The following is a 19283-nucleotide window of genomic DNA, read 5'->3' on the forward strand; positions in this document are numbered from 1 at the left end:
ATAACTCGACTCCAGTAATCACCTTCAACTGGGACTTCGACAGCTTGAGCCTGCAAGAAAATATAAACAATAGGCATAACAAATACATACATATATGAATGTGTGTATGTGTGTGGCCAAATATTTGGCCAAGTATTAGTTTGATATAGTTTTAAATATATATTTATTATAATATATATACATATATGCATGCACTTTTATTTCAGCTTTTTTGATGTATTTCAAGCATTGGGAGCATTTCGGGTTTGCCACACATCAAATACTTTGTATACCCTATATTAATTGAAAAAGGGTATAATCATTTTGTGATCATTTCGGTATATATAGTTAAACATTCTTGACCAGGACGTTGCTCAATGATGGATCTGGCAAAACTTAAATATGCACGAGTTGATCTTATTTTTTTTATCCATAGTTCTATCGATTCGCAAAATCGATTTTGAAACTTGGTTTTTTAAGCATAATTTGAAAATTGTAAAAGCTTGATACACCAAAAAGGAATTCATATTGGGTCAAAATTTAAAGATTTGAAGGATTCAAACCAAAAAATTTACAAGTAATTTTGTAGTCGAGCATTTTGTGTAGAAAATTAAATCTAATATAAATGTTAAATGAGTTCTCGCGGAATCACAGCCTTCTATAGGAGTAAGGTTATTAATTTTAATTATTTAATTATTAAAAAAACTTACTCTAATTCGTATGCAAATAATAATAACAATGCAAATACTAACTAAAGTTGTAAAGTAATAAAAAAATATATTTTCTTTTTTTGAGTTTCTTCGACATATTTATTAATAGCTTTGGGGTGATGACAGGAGTATCCGGAAGATAACATGGGCCGTTCACTAGTTTAATTTGGTATTTGCTTACAAAAAAGAATGCACTGATTCATCCAAAAGCCCCAATGACTATGTCATGGCTAGTAAAAAGATTTTTATGTAAGCTTGGCGAGCCTTCCTTTTTCTCGAATTCTTTTGATGAGACGCGAATTTTATTAGTGAATGTTTTGCTAATTGGCGCGCTCTTGACAAGTATTCAAATTCTAAACGTTGTGTGCAGCCCGAAATGTCATTTATTTTGACATCTAGCCAAGTGTAAAGCAACCTTTTTTCCTGATCCGTTGACATATTTGTCAACAAGGAACAGAGCATTTGCCTGGCAAGTCATTCGCAATCGAGCTTTGAGGCAGGCCGCATTGCAATCGAATACGAAAAAAAAAATATATATATATATAAATAAAACAAAAATGGATCAGAATATGGAGTTGTTCGTGAATGGGGAGTTCCTGATGGCCGAGTTCGAGTTTGATGGCAATTTGGTGGTGAACAGCGATGAATTGCAGCCGGGAGCCACTGTGCTGGTGTCCAATGAGACCGATGGCATTGTTAGCCACGAGGATTTGGCCAAGTTCTTTGAGATGCAGGCCGGCGTCCAGATACCCACCGAGGAGGCTGTGGAGCGCACACTGGCCGATCCGGCCCTGAAGCAAATCCTGCAAGAGGCTGATGGCAAGGTCGACTTTGATCCGGAGGCCGAGCAAGAGAAGTTGCGTGAATTTCTGTCGGGCGTGAATAATAAGAAAATGGTCGCAGAGAATGCCGTGCCCTCGGAGGTGGCTCAAAAGCAGCTTCCAGCGCCGTCCCAGCCGCGTCCTGTGTTGCCGCAATCGAACGCCTTTCGCTTCATCAAGTGCTCCAATTGCAACGGTCTATTTGACACGCCCTCATTTCAGGATCACAGCTGTGAATACGAGTCGGAGCAGAAACCCATGTCCAGCAATCGGGTGCTGCCAAGTCAGGAGAAGAAGGCGTCTTCGCCAACCAAGAAAACGCCCAGTGAACGCATCATCGTGGAGAACCAGGTGCGCATACGTCGCTATATGAAGGACGAGCTTAAGTATGATCTGGAAACGGGCTTCGATAATTCCAAGACCAGAAAGACCTCCACCAAGGGACCCAACGAGTGCACCATCTGTGAGCGAAAGTTCGTGCACACCTCCGGACTGGTGCGTCACATGGAGAAGCATGCGCTCGACCTCATCCCCACGCAGGCAAGCGTGCAGCAACACCATGCGGCTCCATCGGCTATGGGGCTCCTGGTGGTGTTGAAGTGCAATCATTGCGGCCGCATCTTCTACGATGTCAAGCTGGCGCTGGAGCATATATTTGTGCATCAATCGACAACGGAGCCAGCCGAGCCAGAGGCTGTCAATGCGGACGAGGTGGTTTTGAAACAGCAGCTGGAACAGCTGCTGCTGGAGGGCGAGCAGCTGTTGACACTTACCGCCGAGCTGGAGAGGATGAACGGGGAGGAATATTTCACCACCCTGGTGCTGGGCAATGTGCTGCAATGCGAATTTTGTGATTTCATCTTTGCCGATGTCTCCTTTCTGCTATTCCACTCGGCTACGCATGTGCCGGAACGGCGCTTCGAGTGCACCGCCTGCGATCTGCGCATGACCACCGCCAAGGAGGCCAGCGTGCACTACCAGACCGACTGTGTCTATATGCGCGAGGGACTCAAGCAGTTGCAGGCGCAACCCAATCGCTACTTTGTGTGCAACGTGTGCGAGCTGAAGTTTGCCAATGTGGAGCTGCTCCAGGAGCATCGGTAAGTGCTTGGAAGCTGCCCGGCATATATGTAACGTGTTTGGGTAATGTGGGTAACCGCCTCTCGTCCTGAAGCTACAGTTGCTATCACTACTTTCCGCGGCTCAGCGAGAGCGGCAAGCGTCTGGTCTTGCCCTGCGAGTTCTGCGCCACGAACTTTGAGTACGCGCATGAGATTCAGCCGCACTACGAGGAGAAGCATCTCAATAAAAAGAAACGGGAGAAGGAGCTGCGGAACAGCGGCAATGCGGCCACCATGGGCCGACTGCGGCAGTATTTGTGCGACATTTGTGGCAAGTCCTATACGCAGTCCAGTCATTTGTGGCAACACCTACGCTTCCACCAGGGTGAGTAGAGACGCAGTCGCAAGCGGTTGGCCATTAGCCCAGGTACTCATTGTGGCTCACAGGTGTGAAACCATTCGTTTGCCAGGAGGAGAACTGCGGCCGCAAGTTCACCATACGCCCAGACCTCAATGATCATATACGCAAGTGTCACACGGGCGAACGGCCGTATCATTGCCTGGTCTGTGGCAAGCGCTTTCTCACCGGCTCGGTTTTCTATCAGCACCGGCTCATACATCGTGGCGAGCGGCGTTACGAGTGCGATGAGTGCGGTAAGCGGTTTTATCGTGCCGATGCCTTGAAGAACCATCAGCGTATACACACGGGCGAGAAGCCCTACGATTGTCCCTTTTGCACCAAGACGTTTCGGCAGCGCGGCGATCGGGATAAGCACGTGCGGGCGCGTCACTCGCACTTGGATGCGAACGCACGGCTGATGATGCAAATGCAGAAATTTGAACTGGAAACGGCAGCTGCGTTGAAGGCTAAACAAATGCAGGATGGCGGAGTTGAATTTTTGGTTGAATCAGCATCGGCTCCGTCTGTTCACTCACCCGCGTCTCCCATGGCGCATGATCAACAATTTGATATGGTTGAATTGGATCCCAGTGATTTTGGTGAGGGATCCGAGTTCGTACAACATATGCCAATGCCTATTAACACTGACGACCAAGAGATAATGTCCTATGTGGACCTAGAGGGAGCTGAAGCAATCGAGCAACAACCATTCCAATTGGAGAACAACGAAAACGTCAAGGTTGTTGTGGTTGAAAATAATACTTCACAGCCGTTTTATTTCTAATATACGTGTCTATTTATAAATATATATAAATAAATATATGTATTTGAACTATATTGGCGGATTGATTTTTAATTAAATCTGAAGAGATTTAAACTGACATTTGCGCGGCAACATCTCTACATCTGGCAGCATTTCATATTCTAGTGTTGTAAAGCGGGGTTAACCGCCGCAATAGCTGGCAACGTTTCCAATTGACAGTCCAAGTGTCAAGTAGCCATTTTTTGCCTTTTTCTTTCTTTTCGATTTTTCCATCGTATACGCCAACATGGGTTTCGCTACTTTATGGTACTCGCATCCTCGTAAATACGGTCAAGGCTCCCGTTGCTGGTAAGTTTTATGTAGTTCGTAAAGTTTCGCATCGAAAGCTGTATAATTAGCATGTATGCCTGTTGTTTTAAACCGTATTTTGTTGCATAGTTGATTGCTTTGAGTTATTGAGGTTAAGCACGCCTTAGTTTCGCATGGTGCTTACCGCCCGTACCTTTGTATGATTTTTGATGTATGCAAATTCGCTGCTTTAAAGTAATTTTGCCCCCGGTTGAGTACGGAAATATGTGACAATACATCTTTAACAATTTCCTTAATGAAGGGCGGCCAAAGCAAATGTTGCAGCTGGCCTCTGCCATTTGACAATTAAATGGCACCGCCTGCTGCAGCGACAGCTATGCAACTTAATGCTTTCGTAAAACAATTGTCGATGTGAACTCTTCACCAGTGCAAAGAATTAATGTGCAATCTATTCTTAAAACTTTAGCCGTGCCTGCTCAAACCGTCATGGTTTGATCCGCAAATATGGACTGAACATTTGCCGTCAGTGCTTCAGGGAATACGCCAATGATATTGGCTTCAAGAAGGTAAGCTAATAAACAATACGTGTTCATTGTGCGTTTAATCTTATTGTCAATTTATTCATTTTACAGCTGGATTAAATGTCCGCTTCAACTTCGGCGTTTCGCACGCCAATTAAGCATATTAATTTAGGCAGTCGCTGAAAAGAGACTACGTTTATTAATATGCTGGAACAACAACAACAAAGCAACAACAATATAATCATTTGGAGATTTAAATAACACAAGAGGCAAACACTTCTGAAACCAACATACAAGCCAGGAACACATGCTAGGAGTGTGCCACATTTTATTCTATAAAAATAGTAAGATAATGCAACCAGAGCAATATCTCGAATGAGCATTCACCAATGCAACCGAGTTGACGAACTCCGTGTTACCAACGCCGCACAACCGTGTTCTTTTATACACTAGCGTTAATTCCTATTGCAGTTGTTACCTTCTAGGAAGGTTATTTGTTTAAATCTCCCTTTGATTAAATACATAACAAGTAATGTAAACAGATTGTCTTCATTCCATCCTTATTGAATGTCCATGTCACTAGAAATGCCGGATGCATCTTAACAAGTGCAATATCGCTCCCATTTACTTCCTCATTTCTATAATATTGGGTTAGTGGTGTCCAGTAGGTTGCACTCGAGCTGCGCTTGTGCGGAGAAGCAACAGCAGCTGGAAAACAAGCACTGCAAACCAGTTTATTTAGTGGCCCACTAGGTAAAAGAGCGAGTTGCCGCTCTCTTAGCTGCCTACGCAGCTCGGGTCTCAGCTGACGCAGCTGCCGCTTTGGTTTGCTGTCTTTTTGCCAAAACTCACAATTTTGCACATTCGCCTGTTGAGTTGGGTTCGGCCGTTTGAACTCGCAACAACGCGTCGCGTGTGCAGATTGAACACAAAAATAAAGTTGTTTGGGTGTGAAAAATGTAAAATTAATTCCATATACGCGACGTTTAACATTTGAGAGAGAAAAATAAAAGAAATAAGTAGTCAACAGAAATCAATTTTCATAGATGTGCTTTGAGCTTGTTGACCTGGTTACGGATATTTTTTTTTTTTTAATTAAATGAGCAATGGAATTGCCAGTATTTTTATTGCTCTTGCCACTTCTAGGCAGCCTTTGCGTTGTAGCCACGATAAATGATGCAACAGCCGCAGCAGCAGCAGCGAGGCATCGCAAAAATGCAACAGAGACAAGAGTAGCTCCAACCGAGGTCTTTATCCACAACAGTAGCCGTGCCAGCGGTTCCCGCGGCCATAGATCGCGCGCTGTTGCACAATACAAACTACCGCTCGATGGTGCACCAGCGCCGCTGGACAGCAGAGAGGCCAGCGTCAGAGTGCAGCCCATGCGCAGGCGTAACCAGGTGGTGCTGCGCCGCAGGCCAACGACAACAACAACGTCGAGCACAACGACAACAACGTCAACCACAACGACGACGACGACGACAACAACAACAAGTGAGTTGAGTTAAGAGCGGACCTGCATTCAATTGACTTTAGCACAAGTCCACATATGACCGCTGCAAAGGCGAGCAACACTTGTCGCTGGCACTGACCTAGCTTTCAGTTTTAAAGATTGGTTGAGGCAGCTAGCAGCAGCCAAATGAGAAGCTGTCTGATATAGTTGATAATTATGCGGCCGATAACTGGAGCAGCTGCTGCAGCAAAGCTTTCAAATTTGTATTATTTGTTTTCTTTTCGTCTGAGTAGTCGCGGCTGACCTTGCCGAGCGTGGCGAGACACTTTAAACAGGCGCTTGCAGTTGCACTGATAATGTACTCGTTCAAGGCTTATGCTCTTATCAAGGATACGGTTTACCATCACCCATTTGGCCATAAATTTAAATTTGCCTTGAACTTGATGCACAATTAGCGCGTTTTATGATACGCAAATGTTTGTCATTGAAGCTTAGAGGCAACATTTATTAAGCTAATCGAGGCAATTGGGTCAATCGATTTTCTTGGCCCATTGTCTGAGTCTGATTCAAAACTGTCGCAATTTCACGGAGTGATTCTCACGCTCGCTAAAGCTTAATGTTGGTTCAGTGAGAAACTAGTGCAAATATACCTATTGTTACTTAGCCAAGAGATATTATAATTCAAAACTAATGAGCCAAACGAATTGTATCCATTTGATAAATGTGCCCTTTTAAAAGCTATTCGCGTTTTTCGTCTATTGATTTACTTAATCTATTAACAATTTAGGCAGAATTTTAAATCTAGTAAAAACTTAAAGTACATTTATCTGCTGTTGCTCATTTGTGACTCATTGTAACTTAGCTCATGTCGTTAAGAAATAACAATTTATGGCAACTAAAAATGTTGTTAAAGTTTAAGAGCTTGCTTAATTAGTTTTAACTATCAATGCATACGTCAAATTTTCATATAGATATATTCTTATAATTTTACAATAATGTTCAGATTCGCCAGCAACTGTCATATGATAATCATGATGGCCTTTGCAGTGCAAAAGTGGGCCAAAACAGTGAATGGGCATTTGTAATTGGTAACAGGCAACGGCTGAAGAGAGGGGGAGGGCAGTTGGGGCTGGCTGTTTTTCGCTCCAGCGCCAGCGGCAACAGGTGCACAAAGATTCACTTTTAAGCGCGGCATAAAAAGCACTTGTATTATGATTGTGCTAACTGGGTGGCGGGAACTGCGCTTTGGTTGTCTTGCAATACAAGCTATTTGGAGCAGAACTAGTAATGGCCATTGTTGACTAATCCGTCTATCGCACGCATAGCTCCGCGTCCGAGTTTGGCCAACGGCTTCAATTTCTTCAATCCGAGCTTTTGGAGTTTTGGCCAGCAGAGCCTGGTGCCAGTGAGTGCGCCCACAAAACATCCACATCCGCCCAAGAAGTTCACGCACTCAACGGCAACCGGCTCCAAGGAGGAGAAACTCAACTATCGCAAGCAACAAAAGACAACACCGAATCCAAGGCACAAATCGAGTAGCTCAACGACAACATCTACCACCACGGAGGGTCCATTCCGCATAGCACTGCCAACGCTTACATTTCCCAGCGCTGCGGGCGGCGCCACCGACAAGGAGAAGGATAAGCGAGCTGCAGCCGATCTGCGCCAGCGTTTCAATTGTCCGCGCGAGAACGAGGTGCGTTTTCAGCTATTTCCAAAGATCTGCAAGTCCGATAAGGACTGCTTAGTTTGGCAGCGGGACGAGATCTGCTGCGACATCTTTGGCGCCAGCAGCTGCGTAGCGGGAGTTGCCAAGCCCCTGGAAGAAACAGAGCACGCACGTTAGTCCATTGCACACAGAAGATGCAACTTGTGCTGCTATTAATTAATTTCCTTCTGCAGCCATATTGGGCTTGATACCGCGCAAGTGTCCGGCGCGTCCGCTGGCCGAACTCTGGTGGGATGTGCAGGAATGCCGCACAGATATGGACTGCTGGCCGCGTGTCTGTTGCCCGGATGGACGCCGGCGCTATTGCCGCACCTCCCAGCCGGAGCTGCAGACAGTTCCGGTGCCGGTCAAGCGCTCCTTCGACTACCGTACGTGAATCCATTTACTGTTAATCCAACTGATTGCGGCCAACCCGGCTCTTGCCTCTATCCACAGTGACGGAGTACTTGGAGTGTACAGCACCGCCGCCGACCATTTTTGATCTGCATCCAAAATCCTGCACCTCCACGCTGGACTGCTTTCCAAATGTGTGCTGCCAGGAGGCGGGCCTGCGACACTGTCGTCCGCCCAAGAAGTCTGTGCTCACACTGATGGCCAACTTTCTGAACGTGGACTTTGTGAAGCGTTTGACCCAGAACATCGTTATCAAGTAGTTACAATTCAGCTAACATACACAGGCACATTCATCTGCACACATGTACATACATGCATACATGCATAAATGTATTTATATACACAAATCGTTTATACGAGCACATTCTGTTTTTCAATTGCGTGAAGTTGAGGCTTTGCCTATTTTATTTATTTTTTTTTAGTAGAATGCACACATTTGAAAACTGTTTTTGACTTGTTATTTTTAATAAACAGTTGATACGTGCTAAATAATATTTATGCAGCAAGCATTTTTATTGCTTATAAAAAATGTGTTTCCCAACACTCAAAACAACGTTTGTGATTCACGTATAAACGAGCCTGTTCATGCCAACATTTACAGTTATGCGACTGAGTACTTTTATTTACTCAATTTCGAAATTGTTGTTATTCTTTAACTGATAACTGTTATGTGTACATACGTAGATACAGTGGAACCAGCAATGAGACCTTCTTAAACTGTACTTTTAGTCTTAGATAATAAAAGTGATTTATCAACGCTTCCACTTTGAGTATTTCTTGTTGTTTTTTTTTTTTTTTTATAGCCAAACTGCGTCTCAGCAATTGACAGCGAGTAGCTGAGCCAATGTCGATGTCGAAAGTTTTGTACGAAAAAGGTTAAATGGTGTCTGGTTACCTCTTGGCCTATGGCTTAGACGTACAATTTTATTATACTGGAAATAGAATCAGCGAAGGCCCCGTTCTTACCTTGGCTCATTGTACACACTCAAATTTACACGCATATTTTATGAACAAACATTTGTGCATACAACAAATGTTTGTTTTATGTATGTCAAGCGGTGTCTCGTGTACAGATTTGTTCATTGTGCATTTGCATTCGGCGCTTAATTGGGTCCATGAATACGTTGTGAACATGGAAGGTTTGTGTAGAGCAGAAAACACAAACTGAGTTCGAGTGAGGTTAAGTCTGCCCAGGTAAAGCTGCGTTTATGGATAAAGCATTCGGATACGGATAATGGATAAAGCATTCGTAGCACTTTATCCGTGTCACACATACTTCTTTGAAATTGAACATTATTTATTACTGTTTAAACAAAACTAAAGAAATAACACATATATGATAGCGAATAGGGAAACCAGCTGGTAAAGCTGGAAAATATCGTCGAAACCAGGATGCATTAATAATCTAAACGAAACCTAAAATAAAAGTAAAATATGCTTTATTTTAGCTTAGAATAATTTTCTGTTTTGTTTGTTTTTATCTTTTATCAAACTCGCTGTGTTCTGCAAGAAACATTTTTTACCTGCAATACTAAAAAGTATACTATAAACATATGTATATGTATGTACCGTATTTAAACTTAATATCCAGCCAGTGCAACGGCAGCTTTTCCGACGCCCAAGTGAGACCTGGTTTCAAATTTCCCACAAACTGAGACAGAAATGGAAAGACTGCCCAGTAAATAGCATAGTCGCCCCACATAGAAAACAATTGAATGATTACATAAGTTGACATTTAGTGGAAATGACGCAGCGCAAACTTTCATTTAAATTTCGTTTATTGCACATTATTCAATTCATTGCGAGAGGCGCACATAGGCACACATGAACTTTTCTTTGTGCATGTGTTGGTGTATATATGTTTTGCAAGTGCAAAAAATAAAAAAAAAGATTCTTATTTAAATTTAAATTTAATTCTATAAACTGCTGGCACATTCACTTGGAGGAGCAGCCGCACTTGCTTTTGTTCTCGCCGCCGCACTTGCAATCGGTGCCGCAGTTGCAGGAGCCCTTGTTGGTCTGGGAGGCGCATTTGCAGCCTGAATATAAAAAAAAAAGTATTATTAATAAACAGACGTAGGCAATGGCTTTGGTTAACCATATTTTAGGTCCTTTGGATGACTTACCACTTCCGCATGGGCAAGGCATCTTGTATGGTTATTGAAGGTTTAAACTTGTAGAGTAAAAAAGAATACTTTGGTTTTCACTTAAGTGATGAATCACTTTTACTTTGCTGCAGAATACAACTGATGCACAAACCACGGATGTTGCCCGATTTTATACACTTTCGAAACGAGGCTTTCCACACGGCTGCCGGGCGCTTTAATTCCAGTTTTGCACACGCCAACCGGCCGGCTAAACATGTTCGAGCCGTGTGCAACAAACACTTTCCGTTTGAAAGCTTTCTAAGCTTAATGGGTTCGTGTCTTGACTGGGAGTTTTTCATTGCGTGTCTCGGCTACACTGAGTGGGCATCGCATGCACGGCGCATGCGTTTGTGTGGTGGATAAACACGGGCGGCACTGGGCCCCTTATCGTAGAACGTACAACAATGTGGGTCTCCGCTGTCTGTCTGTCTTTCTGTCCATTCATCATCGGCTTCGGCTGTGACTGTGCCTGTGCCTGTGCCTGCGAGTGGGAATGTCAATGCGCGTACGCGCGGAGAGTCAGTGTTTTTCCGATTCCTGAGTGCGGCTGCAGCAGGCAAAGTCGTGCGACATTTTAGCAACGAATTCAAGTGCAATGAAATGCAAGAACTGAATGTAAATAATAAGCGTTTTTTTATTTATTTTGATCTTTATGGTCATTTTTAATGTTATCCTTGCTGACGAAACATTTTTGTTGTATTTTAAAATTTGTTAGGACTGGTGCGTGTGTGTGTGTGTCTGTGTATTATAGGTGAAAATGCAACACACAAAATCAATAAATCCAAGCCAAAATAAAATAAGGAAAAATCAACGACGCGTGCTCATGTGTGTGCGTGTTTGTGTGGGCGGCTGTGTGTGTGTGTGTGCGCGCGTATGGGCGTGGGAAAGAAAACAAAAGAGCAAAACAGCGAATGCGTAGCAAATTAAGGTGGCAACACTGGAGCACAGGATACAGTGTGCGGAAGTGAACAATTTAAAGTTTGTGGTCGGTCACCAAAGCAAATGACACAAATACATATACAGACATGTGTGGGTCGGCGTGTGTGTGTGTGTGTGCGTGTTGATGTATTCAGAGGAAAAGGCTGCAAGCGATTATTTGCTCACCCACGCATTAGACTGTTGTTGTTATTGCTGTTGCCTGCACTTCAAAGCTTCTATTTATACACAATGTGTGTGTGTGTGTGGGCGTAGGCGTATGTGGCTGCTGCCAAGCTGCCCATAACGCGACCGACCTGATACCTGAGCCCAATCACAATCACAATATCATCAGTTCCCTTCGTGCCCAGGCCGCCCACGCAGTAATAATAGTATGTAATCATAATTATAATGATGACAATGATGATGATGATAATGATGATGATGATAATGATGATGATGATGATATTGCCAATGACGTTGGCACTGGCCACAACGGCGCACAGATCTGTGCTTACGTTAATTTTCATAATAATATACACAACAAAAAAATCAATACCGTTCCTTAACTTAAACCAGAATGGCACATGCCCAAAATTAGCCAGGCATCCATTCTATGCCGCGTTTTTGTGGCCCCGCAAATCCAAGTGCAGACGCATTCCGACCGTGCCGCTAAAAGGTTGTGCGTGTGTGGGCGTAATATGACCAATTGATTTGCTCCTTAATCGTTTCAGATAAACAAAAGTATGGCGTTCAAGTAAAAAACATACACACAGAGTTGACGACAACCAAACAAACAGCAAGCCGCCAATTTTGACAACTTGACCTACCCAGATTGGCACCCAATCCAATCGAGATGACGGAGCAAAAGAATCAAGTGACCCGCGCAGCGCCGGAACAGAGCAACGACTATCGTGTTGTGGTCTTTGGCGCTGGCGGCGTTGGCAAGAGTTCACTGGTGCTGCGTTTCATAAAGGGCACGTTTCGCGAGAGCTATATACCCACCATTGAGGACACCTACAGGCAGGTGAGTGTCTATTTGGCCATCATATTAATACTTAATATATTGTCATATTCATTTGCTTGTCGCTGCAGGTGATCAGCTGCAATAAGAACATTTGCACATTGCAAATCACGGATACGACAGGATCACATCAGTTTCCGGCTATGCAGCGATTGTCCATCTCCAAGGGTCACGCATTCATTTTGGTCTATTCCGTGTGCTCGAAACAGAGCCTAGAGGAACTGCGACCCATTTGGACGCTTATCAAGGAGCTAAAGGTGAACAACATTAATTCGATTGTATAGTTGAAAGATTAATAGACTCATTATTTTTAGGGTGATGTGAACTCCATACCCGTCATGTTGGTGGGGAATAAATGTGACGAAAGCACCGAGCTGCGCGAGGTTTCGCAAATTGAGGGACAGGCACAGGCGACCACCTGGGGCATATCCTTTATGGAGACATCGGCCAAAACCAATCACAACGTAACCGAACTGTTTCAGGAGCTGCTCAACATGGAAAAAACACGCACCGTCTCTCTCCAGCTGGACACGAAAAAGCAAAAGAAGCAAAAGAAGGAAAAGAAATGCAAGGAGACGAACGGCGCCATACCGGAGAACGGCGAGGCCAGTGCCAGTGGAGCCGGTGTCAAGGAGAAGTGCGGCGTTATGTAACGAGTTGGCAAGCAACATTGGTGACAGACAAATACTCGCATGGGGACACTGGCAGTACTCGAAATGCATCCCACACACACACACACACACACAAACACAAACACATTGGCATATAGACATGCATATACCATATAGCACTTTGGGACAGGTGTTATCAGAGAACGGCCGGCATAACAAAACAAATATATTATTAATTTTAGATGAAAATAATAAGACAGCATTATAAGTATATTTTGCATACATCGATTTTATCCGCAACTCCTTCTCATCTACAAGAATAGAGAAGGCACACCCTCCCACCTCCCCTCATTCATAAAATCCCTCACACCCACACAACACAAAGATCACAAAATATATACATATTAACACATTAATTTCTTTGGATTCTGAAAACTGCATCTGAAACGTAACGGCATACATATCAAATACATAACATACTAACATTACATGACATACTCGCACTTACATACTAGATGTGTAAATTACACAGATATCATAATGCTATAATATAAACTATACGAATATACACATGCATATGTATGTATAACCCAAATGAAAAGCCAAAGTACCTACTTAAAAGACATACCATTTTATCTACTTACTACTAAACTAAAGCTATATCAAGTACACGGTGTGTATTTGCATGAGAATCCATTTTCACTAACAGAGAAGACTCAAGATGGACAAGACAATTCTGAAGCATTTGTGGCATTGAATCGTGTGTCCTTATTAGATATGGATCTGTTTCGTTTGCTGCAATGTCTCCTAACTGACTATCAATCTATTGCTGTAAAACTATTTACCACCAAAAACGTTAAACAAATGGAATATTTGCCACTAACATCAACTATATTGTATAAAATAATACTCACACAATCAGACCGACGACCGACACGAGAATCCTGAGAAATTTAAAATTGTTTCCACTTTGAAAGATTTTACACAAAACACTTGTTTATGTACGTAAAATGTATTTGCTTACAATTATTTGCTGAACTTAATTAACAATTAACGAACAGTGCATAAACAAATTAGCTTTAGTCAATGATTATGCCACACGTGTAGATCCGATGTTGCAGGCAGTCGGTCGCATTCTACCGTATCCGGATCTTCATGCCACGAAACAAGCACAATTTTTGTCGCTCATTCGAAATTGTAGAGTTAGTGCTTATGAAAATAGAAATACATGTACATCGAAGGATATGTGCAAAATTGGTATATAAGTTGCCTGTTTTAAACAAAAACGAACACAATGTATGTTTAACTTCAAGTAAAAACAGTTCACAAAATTGTGGTATTTGCTAAATTTTAATAGTTCGGTTGGCTTATAAGTAGGCGTAGGAGTTAAAGTCTATTAGACGGTTAAATAGTTTCGCGTCGTTTTGCTGTTGTTTGATATTAAAAGGGCATTAGGTTTTTCAATTTTGTATACCCTATTCAGCTAGGCGGAGAATAATTCCAATTAACTGCTATTAAATGTAATGTAATTTTTTGCCAAATTCGTGGTGAACATGAAACAAGACAAGTAATTATATTAATTATGACTTTGCTCATTTCTTATGCACACAGTAAATCACACAATAAAAATGCCATTTGATCGTTGTTTGGCACTAATTTAAATAAATAGTGATCAGCTAATTAAAGAGGAAAACATACACACGCATATAAAAAATATAACATAGTACATACTTATCTACTATATTGTTGAATTTGTGTAGTGAAATTATTAACCAAGATTTTGATAGCGGACCAATTTGCGTATAAGATTTCAGAAATCAATTTAGATAAATTCTCTTAGTTTGCCATAGAAAACAAATGCATAAATAGTATATTATTATATAGAATTCTAATGCCAGCCTTAGTTAAATCTTATGCATGCACTAGGTTTTTGCTTAGTTTTCCTAGATTTAGTTAAGTTTGTTGGGCTCTTGACAGCAAAACTGGTTATGGCTTACATGTACGTGCCGTGTATTGGAGTACAATATAATATAATACATAAAATGGATAATTAGTTGCATAATAATATTAAGGAAATGTAATTTATATGTAATACAGCAACAATATGTATGTATATGTAATTCAAAAGTATAATTTAAAATACAACGAATGAATATATTTACACCGAATTATTTTTAATTTTTTTTTTTTATGAATATACATTACAATATAATTATTATACACACAACATATTAGTTGTATATTGAGCTAGTTTATTCATGATGAATATTTTATTACTGCTTACATTTTAAATATGCAGCTAACACAGACAGACACACTCAATGCTAATAAGATGTTGTAAATATGAACAAAAAATTCAGCAATTGGCATAATTGGTATATGTATATATACAGGCAATATATACTGATAATATATATATATATACAGTTTTGGAGTGGCCGAAAGCAAAATATATATACATGTAATAGACAGTTTTGGGAGGCCTATTAATGACACTTAAAAAATCTTATTGTTGGAGATTTAACTTATAATAATTATCGTGCAAAAATTAAATAATTACACGCAAAAATAATTTAAATAAAGAATAATTTAACTACGAAAAATATCAGCTGGTAACAAAATTATCTTTGACTGTAAGAACTTATGCCACATAATTGGTAAAAAAAAAAATATAAATCATCACGAACATTACACATAATACAGCTTTAAATATATATAGCCAAACATTAAAAACTATCAATATGATCATCATCTTGGTTATCATCAACAATCGTAAAACCAGCTTCATGCGCGATGTCAGCTGACGAATTACTGATATTGGGATTTTCGTTTGAAATTGGCTTTAAATTTTGTTTGCTTTTAGTTTGTGCTTCTTGTGGCGTTTGTGGGGGTGCTTCCAGTGGTTCCAGCAGCTCTTGGACACCCGACGGGGATAGTTGTAGTTGTTGTTGGGATTGTGTTATGCCTGAAGTGCCTATGACATTTAACAACATCTTAAGATTTTCACCCGACAATCGATCTTCTGTTGTTTCATTTGCCAACGCTTGTTTTGTAGTAGATGCAGACGACCTGCCATGCACCAGTCCCATCCAAGCCTTGGGGCTTATAACGTACTTGAAGATTAACTTCAGTAAGTACCCAATCATGCAGACCAGTGCAAATGGAGCAATCAAGTTGTATGGAAATGATAATCCAGCTGCGGCAAATATCAGTCAGAATAAAAAAGGCTTACAATCGTTTTTTTTTAATACTTACTGGTTAAACTCGTCATGGTGTGAGTTGTTTTTTCTAGTATCAGTTCAATTTGTTTGAGGAATATGTCACTCGTATACATAACGAAAACGTGATCAGGTCGACAGTAGGGCATATTTAATTTGCTTGATTTTCTGTAATGTGCATGAATTAAATGGTTATTAATGATTTCAAAAGATGAAAATAAGTAGTACTAACAAAAGTTTCTGCTTTTGTTGCGCCTCTGGAGACTCGTTGAAAAAATATCCAAACATACGTGAAAACCATGTTTTTTCAGCATCATCCATAGGCTTCTGATGACTGTCAATTACGTCAATCAAAGCCTCAACTTCTAGTTTCTAAATTAAATCAATCGGAATTCAGTTACATTCGATATACTTGTACTTTGTACGACATACCCTATTGCACTCCAAATAGGTTACAAAGTAGCCATACAGGAAAATACCGCCAAGAATAATGGCTATAGCCGAAAATCGAAATCGTCTGTGCACAATCCACCCGGTAGTAATGGTGAGCAGCACTGTTAGCATGAATCTTACCTGGCGAAACAAGTTTTTTGTTTGTATAGTAAATACCAAATAAGTATGTGTATCTAAGCCATTAATGGCAATGCTAACCTCGGATATGTTGAGTAACTGTATAAGATCCTTGAATATGTCCATAACAAGCGCACGCACTCCCATTCCTTGGTGCCTGTAGGTATAGTCGTCGTCGGACTGATCGGACGACAAGGGCACATCTCTTGCCTCATCCAGTATTTTGGTGAGCATGATATCCAGATCACGCACATCTTGGACAGTTTCAAGCTCGTCGACTTGTGACGGATTTAATGTAAATATCAGCGATCGCTTAAAAAGATGCGACGTTTTGCCATACTGAAATGTTGTAAAAAGTTATCGTTACAAATACCGACAATATGACGTCATATGACCAAATTTAACAACGAAACGGCCGCGTACTTACCTTCAGTCGCTTGCGACTGAATAAAGTATTAACAAACTTTTTGAAATATGTTAATGCTAATTGGTCCTCTATGGTTGCCAGTGATTTCTCTGCTGGCACCGGGACCTGACATTGGCAGGATTCTTCTCCTGGATTATTATATTGGGCTGATGTCAGTTCCGACCATGCATGTGGTTCAACCCAGTTGTCCTGGTAACAACACACATTGTGGAATAACAATAATAAACAACTAACTATTGCATTTGATTGCATTGCTTCTTTTTTTTTTTTAATTATCAAAACTATAACAATATTAAGCAAGAGTTAAACAAAATTAACAAGCCGAACACACATGATCACAATTGCGCGGTTGCAGCATTAGTGTTAAAAAGTGCCAACTTCCATAACTAGTACGGTGATCATATGAGCAAGCCATTTTTTGCTTGTAGGCGTCTTTTGATGCGAGGCAGTTCACGACTTATAATAAATATCGATAATAAATTATGGCGTGTTTTTTTCTTAAATTTATTAATCTTATATATTTTATAGTGACTTTTGAATAATTATTGAAAACATAATACAAATAAAGTGCATATTATATATGAATTTACAATATTGCGTTACCGAAAATATTTGTAGCTGCATACACAGCCTGAGCAGGCCTTGCCAGACTGTTTAAAATGAAATATAAACATTGGAAGAATGCTGCCACATTCAGAACAAAAATGACTCACAAGCAGTGTTAAGCTAAATAGTTTAAACAATATTATAATTATTAGCGTACCGCTATAAAAGTGCGAAATGGGCTTATTTGGCAAAACCCCCAGCAAAGACCCCAAAGAGCAGGTGATACGTCATTCCGTTGTGGTCAACTTTTTGCGCGTTAACAAGGCCACTTGGCATCATCAAATGATGTCATGTTCCAATTGTTTTGATTCTCGTTGTCAACATCTGTTTTTCTCCGAAACCGTAGGTGCAAGAATGGACCCACAAAATACGAAAAGAGGGTAATCAGCTCGATAGGCAGATACGCAGCATACAGCGAGAGGAGGAAAAGGTGAAACGCTCTCTAAAGCAGGCCGCCCAAAAGAACGACCGAGACACCTGTATCATTCTCGCCAAGGAGATAGTGAATGCGCGGAAAGCTATAAACCGCATTTACACATCCAAGGCACATCTCAGTTCTATACAGATGCAGATGAAAAATCAATTGTGTATGTATAACTTGGTACAGCGATGGATACAACCATTACCTGACTTATGCTCTTCTGTTTTAGCTACTTTGCGGGTTGCTGGCTCTTTGCAGAAGTCCACGGAAGTTATGCAGGCCATGCAAAGTCTTGTTCGATATCCGGAGTTGGCAGGCATTATGCGTGACATGTCCAAGGAAATGATGAAGGCAGGCATTATCGAGGAGATGCTAGATGAGACCATGGACTCGCTGGAAGAGTCTGAAGAGTTGGAGGAGGAGGCAGCAAAGGAGGTTGATAAAGTACTCTGGGAAATTACGGACGGCAAACTGGGAGAGGCACCATTACCACCAGAAGCAACGCCAGCAGACAAAACACCAGCAGCTCCGTCCCGAGTTGCGGTCGAGGATGATGACGACGAGGGTGAAGAGCTCCAGGAAATGCAGAGCCGCCTGGCTTCGTTGCGCTCATAAATTAATTAACGTGCAGTAAAAGGGCTGTAATGCATTAAAGCATAAATTAATGTTTAGATTCGAATTTGGAAAATTAAGCTTGTGATTATTTATCATAGCACCTTGCGTCCCACAAAAAACCCACTATATATTACATACTCCGGATTCCGAAACGGAATTATATAAACCAAAATAACAGTGAAAATCTATTAACAATTTTCGTAAGCTTAAGGTATACAATGTATTGGTTCATATTATGTTGAGCTGCACGTGTTTTAACGTTAAATTTAACAATTTTTACATATTATTTATTGCATAATTTAAACTTGTATTAAATGTAATAGAAGACACCTAAGTTAATGATTGGATTCTAAGCAGACCTAAGTATACCATACCTTACATGATATATGGCATATATCTTTATGGTCTTTAGAGCAGTCTCGCAATAATCGATATTGTAAAGCATAACCTTAGGCTGAACTGTTAAATAAATTTCTCCACAAAAGGAACAAGTCTTACACACTTTCAAAATTTTAGTTCTTGCGATTTGGTTCTGATTAGAATCCTCGCTGCTAATTCAAAGATAATTATTTTTCGGCATGGCCTTAGCC

The 19283-nt window shown here is 41.1% G+C and overlaps 7 protein-coding genes across 8 annotated transcripts; 5 read left to right on the forward strand and 2 right to left on the reverse strand.

Annotated features, from left to right (window-relative positions):
- The first annotated feature begins 1184 nt into the window (after positions 1-1184).
- Positions 1185-3808, forward strand: topi (matotopetli). Of its 2 annotated transcripts, none has more exons than XM_032439491.2 (3): positions 1185-2610; positions 2691-2956; positions 3019-3808. In XM_032439491.2, the coding sequence occupies exons 1-3, from the start codon at positions 1247-1249 to the stop codon at positions 3753-3755; spliced, it is 2367 nt and encodes a 788-aa protein (XP_032295382.1). In that variant the 5' UTR covers positions 1185-1246; the 3' UTR covers positions 3756-3808. The 2 variants fall into 2 exon arrangements, with proteins under 2 accessions (XP_032295382.1, XP_002054558.3); XM_002054522.4 differs by having other exon boundaries at positions 1186-2610; positions 2685-2956.
- Positions 3809-3922: 114 nt separating this feature from the next.
- RpS29 (ribosomal protein S29) lies at positions 3923-5103 on the forward strand. The gene is made up of 3 exons (XM_015172382.2): positions 3923-4082; positions 4510-4609; positions 4676-5103. Exons 1-3 carry the CDS (start codon positions 4021-4023, stop codon positions 4682-4684), a joined length of 171 nt encoding a protein of 56 aa, XP_015027868.1. The 5' UTR covers positions 3923-4020; the 3' UTR covers positions 4685-5103.
- Positions 5104-5255: 152 nt separating this feature from the next.
- LOC6629923 (uncharacterized) lies at positions 5256-8498 on the forward strand. The gene is made up of 4 exons (XM_002054521.4): positions 5256-6058; positions 7343-7858; positions 7920-8114; positions 8182-8498. Exons 1-4 carry the CDS (start codon positions 5671-5673, stop codon positions 8397-8399), a joined length of 1317 nt encoding a protein of 438 aa, XP_002054557.2. The 5' UTR covers positions 5256-5670; the 3' UTR covers positions 8400-8498.
- Positions 8499-9899: 1401 nt separating this feature from the next.
- On the reverse strand, positions 9900-10424 carry MtnA (Metallothionein A). Its single transcript, XM_002054520.4, has 2 exons — positions 10266-10424; positions 9900-10178 (listed from the first exon to the last, which is right to left on the reverse strand). The coding sequence occupies exons 1-2, from the start codon at positions 10285-10287 to the stop codon at positions 10075-10077; spliced, it is 126 nt and encodes a 41-aa protein (XP_002054556.1). The 5' UTR covers positions 10288-10424; the 3' UTR covers positions 9900-10074.
- A 305-nt stretch (positions 10425-10729) lies between these two features.
- Positions 10730-12973, forward strand: LOC6629921 (GTP-binding protein Di-Ras2). The gene is made up of 4 exons (XM_002054519.4): positions 10730-10901; positions 11936-12228; positions 12297-12482; positions 12540-12973. Exons 2-4 carry the CDS (start codon positions 12058-12060, stop codon positions 12876-12878), a joined length of 696 nt encoding a protein of 231 aa, XP_002054555.1. The 5' UTR covers positions 10730-10901; positions 11936-12057; the 3' UTR covers positions 12879-12973.
- Positions 12974-15441: 2468 nt separating this feature from the next.
- Positions 15442-17410, reverse strand: LOC6629920 (uncharacterized). Its single transcript, XM_002054518.4, has 6 exons — positions 17052-17410; positions 16706-16963; positions 16487-16627; positions 16287-16426; positions 16092-16222; positions 15442-16032 (listed from the first exon to the last, which is right to left on the reverse strand). Exons 1-6 carry the CDS (start codon positions 17301-17303, stop codon positions 15563-15565), a joined length of 1392 nt encoding a protein of 463 aa, XP_002054554.1. The 5' UTR covers positions 17304-17410; the 3' UTR covers positions 15442-15562.
- A 309-nt stretch (positions 17411-17719) lies between these two features.
- Vps24 (vacuolar protein sorting 24) lies at positions 17720-18766 on the forward strand. The gene is made up of 3 exons (XM_002054517.4): positions 17720-17876; positions 18004-18244; positions 18308-18766. Exons 1-3 carry the CDS (start codon positions 17832-17834, stop codon positions 18691-18693), a joined length of 672 nt encoding a protein of 223 aa, XP_002054553.1. The 5' UTR covers positions 17720-17831; the 3' UTR covers positions 18694-18766.
- Positions 18767-19283: the final 517 nt, after the last annotated feature.

This window comes from Drosophila virilis, chromosome 2, assembly GCF_030788295.1.
Source record: "Drosophila virilis strain 15010-1051.87 chromosome 2, Dvir_AGI_RSII-ME, whole genome shotgun sequence".
In the NCBI taxonomy this organism is placed as follows: Eukaryota; Metazoa; Arthropoda; class Insecta; order Diptera; family Drosophilidae; genus Drosophila; species Drosophila virilis.

Coding starts and splice junctions, on each gene's coding strand:
- Vps24 (XM_002054517.4), top strand. CDS start 17,832: ATGGGCTTATTTGGCAAAACCCCCAGCAAAGACCCCAAAGAGCAG. Junction 17,877..18,003: donor GCAAAGACCCCAAAGAGCAG/GTGATACGTCAT, acceptor CCGAAACCGTAG/GTGCAAGAATGGACCCACAA. Junction 18,245..18,307: donor GCAGATGAAAAATCAATTGT/GTATGTATAACT, acceptor CTTCTGTTTTAG/CTACTTTGCGGGTTGCTGGC.
- LOC6629920 (XM_002054518.4), bottom strand. CDS start 17,303: ATGCAATCAAATGCAATAGTTAGTTGTTTATTATTGTTATTCCACAAT. Junction 16,964..17,051: donor TCAGTCGCAAGCGACTGAAG/GTAAGTACGCGG, acceptor ACAACATTTCAG/TATGGCAAAACGTCGCATCT. Junction 16,223..16,286: donor CAACAAAAGCAGAAACTTTT/GTTAGTACTACT, acceptor TGCACATTACAG/AAAATCAAGCAAATTAAATA.
- RpS29 (XM_015172382.2), top strand. CDS start 4,021: ATGGGTTTCGCTACTTTATGGTACTCGCATCCTCGTAAATACGGTCAA. Junction 4,083..4,509: donor GGTCAAGGCTCCCGTTGCTG/GTAAGTTTTATG, acceptor TTAAAACTTTAG/CCGTGCCTGCTCAAACCGTC.
- LOC6629921 (XM_002054519.4), top strand. CDS start 12,058: ATGACGGAGCAAAAGAATCAAGTGACCCGCGCAGCGCCGGAACAGAGC. Junction 12,229..12,296: donor TTGAGGACACCTACAGGCAG/GTGAGTGTCTAT, acceptor TTGTCGCTGCAG/GTGATCAGCTGCAATAAGAA. Junction 12,483..12,539: donor CGCTTATCAAGGAGCTAAAG/GTGAACAACATT, acceptor CATTATTTTTAG/GGTGATGTGAACTCCATACC.
- MtnA (XM_002054520.4), bottom strand. CDS start 10,287: ATGCCTTGCCCATGCGGAAGTG. Junction 10,179..10,265: donor GCCTTGCCCATGCGGAAGTG/GTAAGTCATCCA, acceptor TTTTATATTCAG/GCTGCAAATGCGCCTCCCAG.
- topi (XM_002054522.4), top strand. CDS start 1,247: ATGGATCAGAATATGGAGTTGTTCGTGAATGGGGAGTTCCTGATGGCC. Junction 2,611..2,684: donor GAGCTGCTCCAGGAGCATCG/GTAAGTGCTTGG, acceptor CTCGTCCTGAAG/CTACAGTTGCTATCACTACT. Junction 2,957..3,018: donor ACACCTACGCTTCCACCAGG/GTGAGTAGAGAC, acceptor TGTGGCTCACAG/GTGTGAAACCATTCGTTTGC.
- LOC6629923 (XM_002054521.4), top strand. CDS start 5,671: ATGGAATTGCCAGTATTTTTATTGCTCTTGCCACTTCTAGGCAGCCTT. Junction 6,059..7,342: donor GACGACGACAACAACAACAA/GTGAGTTGAGTT, acceptor TCGCACGCATAG/CTCCGCGTCCGAGTTTGGCC. Junction 8,115..8,181: donor CAAGCGCTCCTTCGACTACC/GTACGTGAATCC, acceptor CTCTATCCACAG/TGACGGAGTACTTGGAGTGT.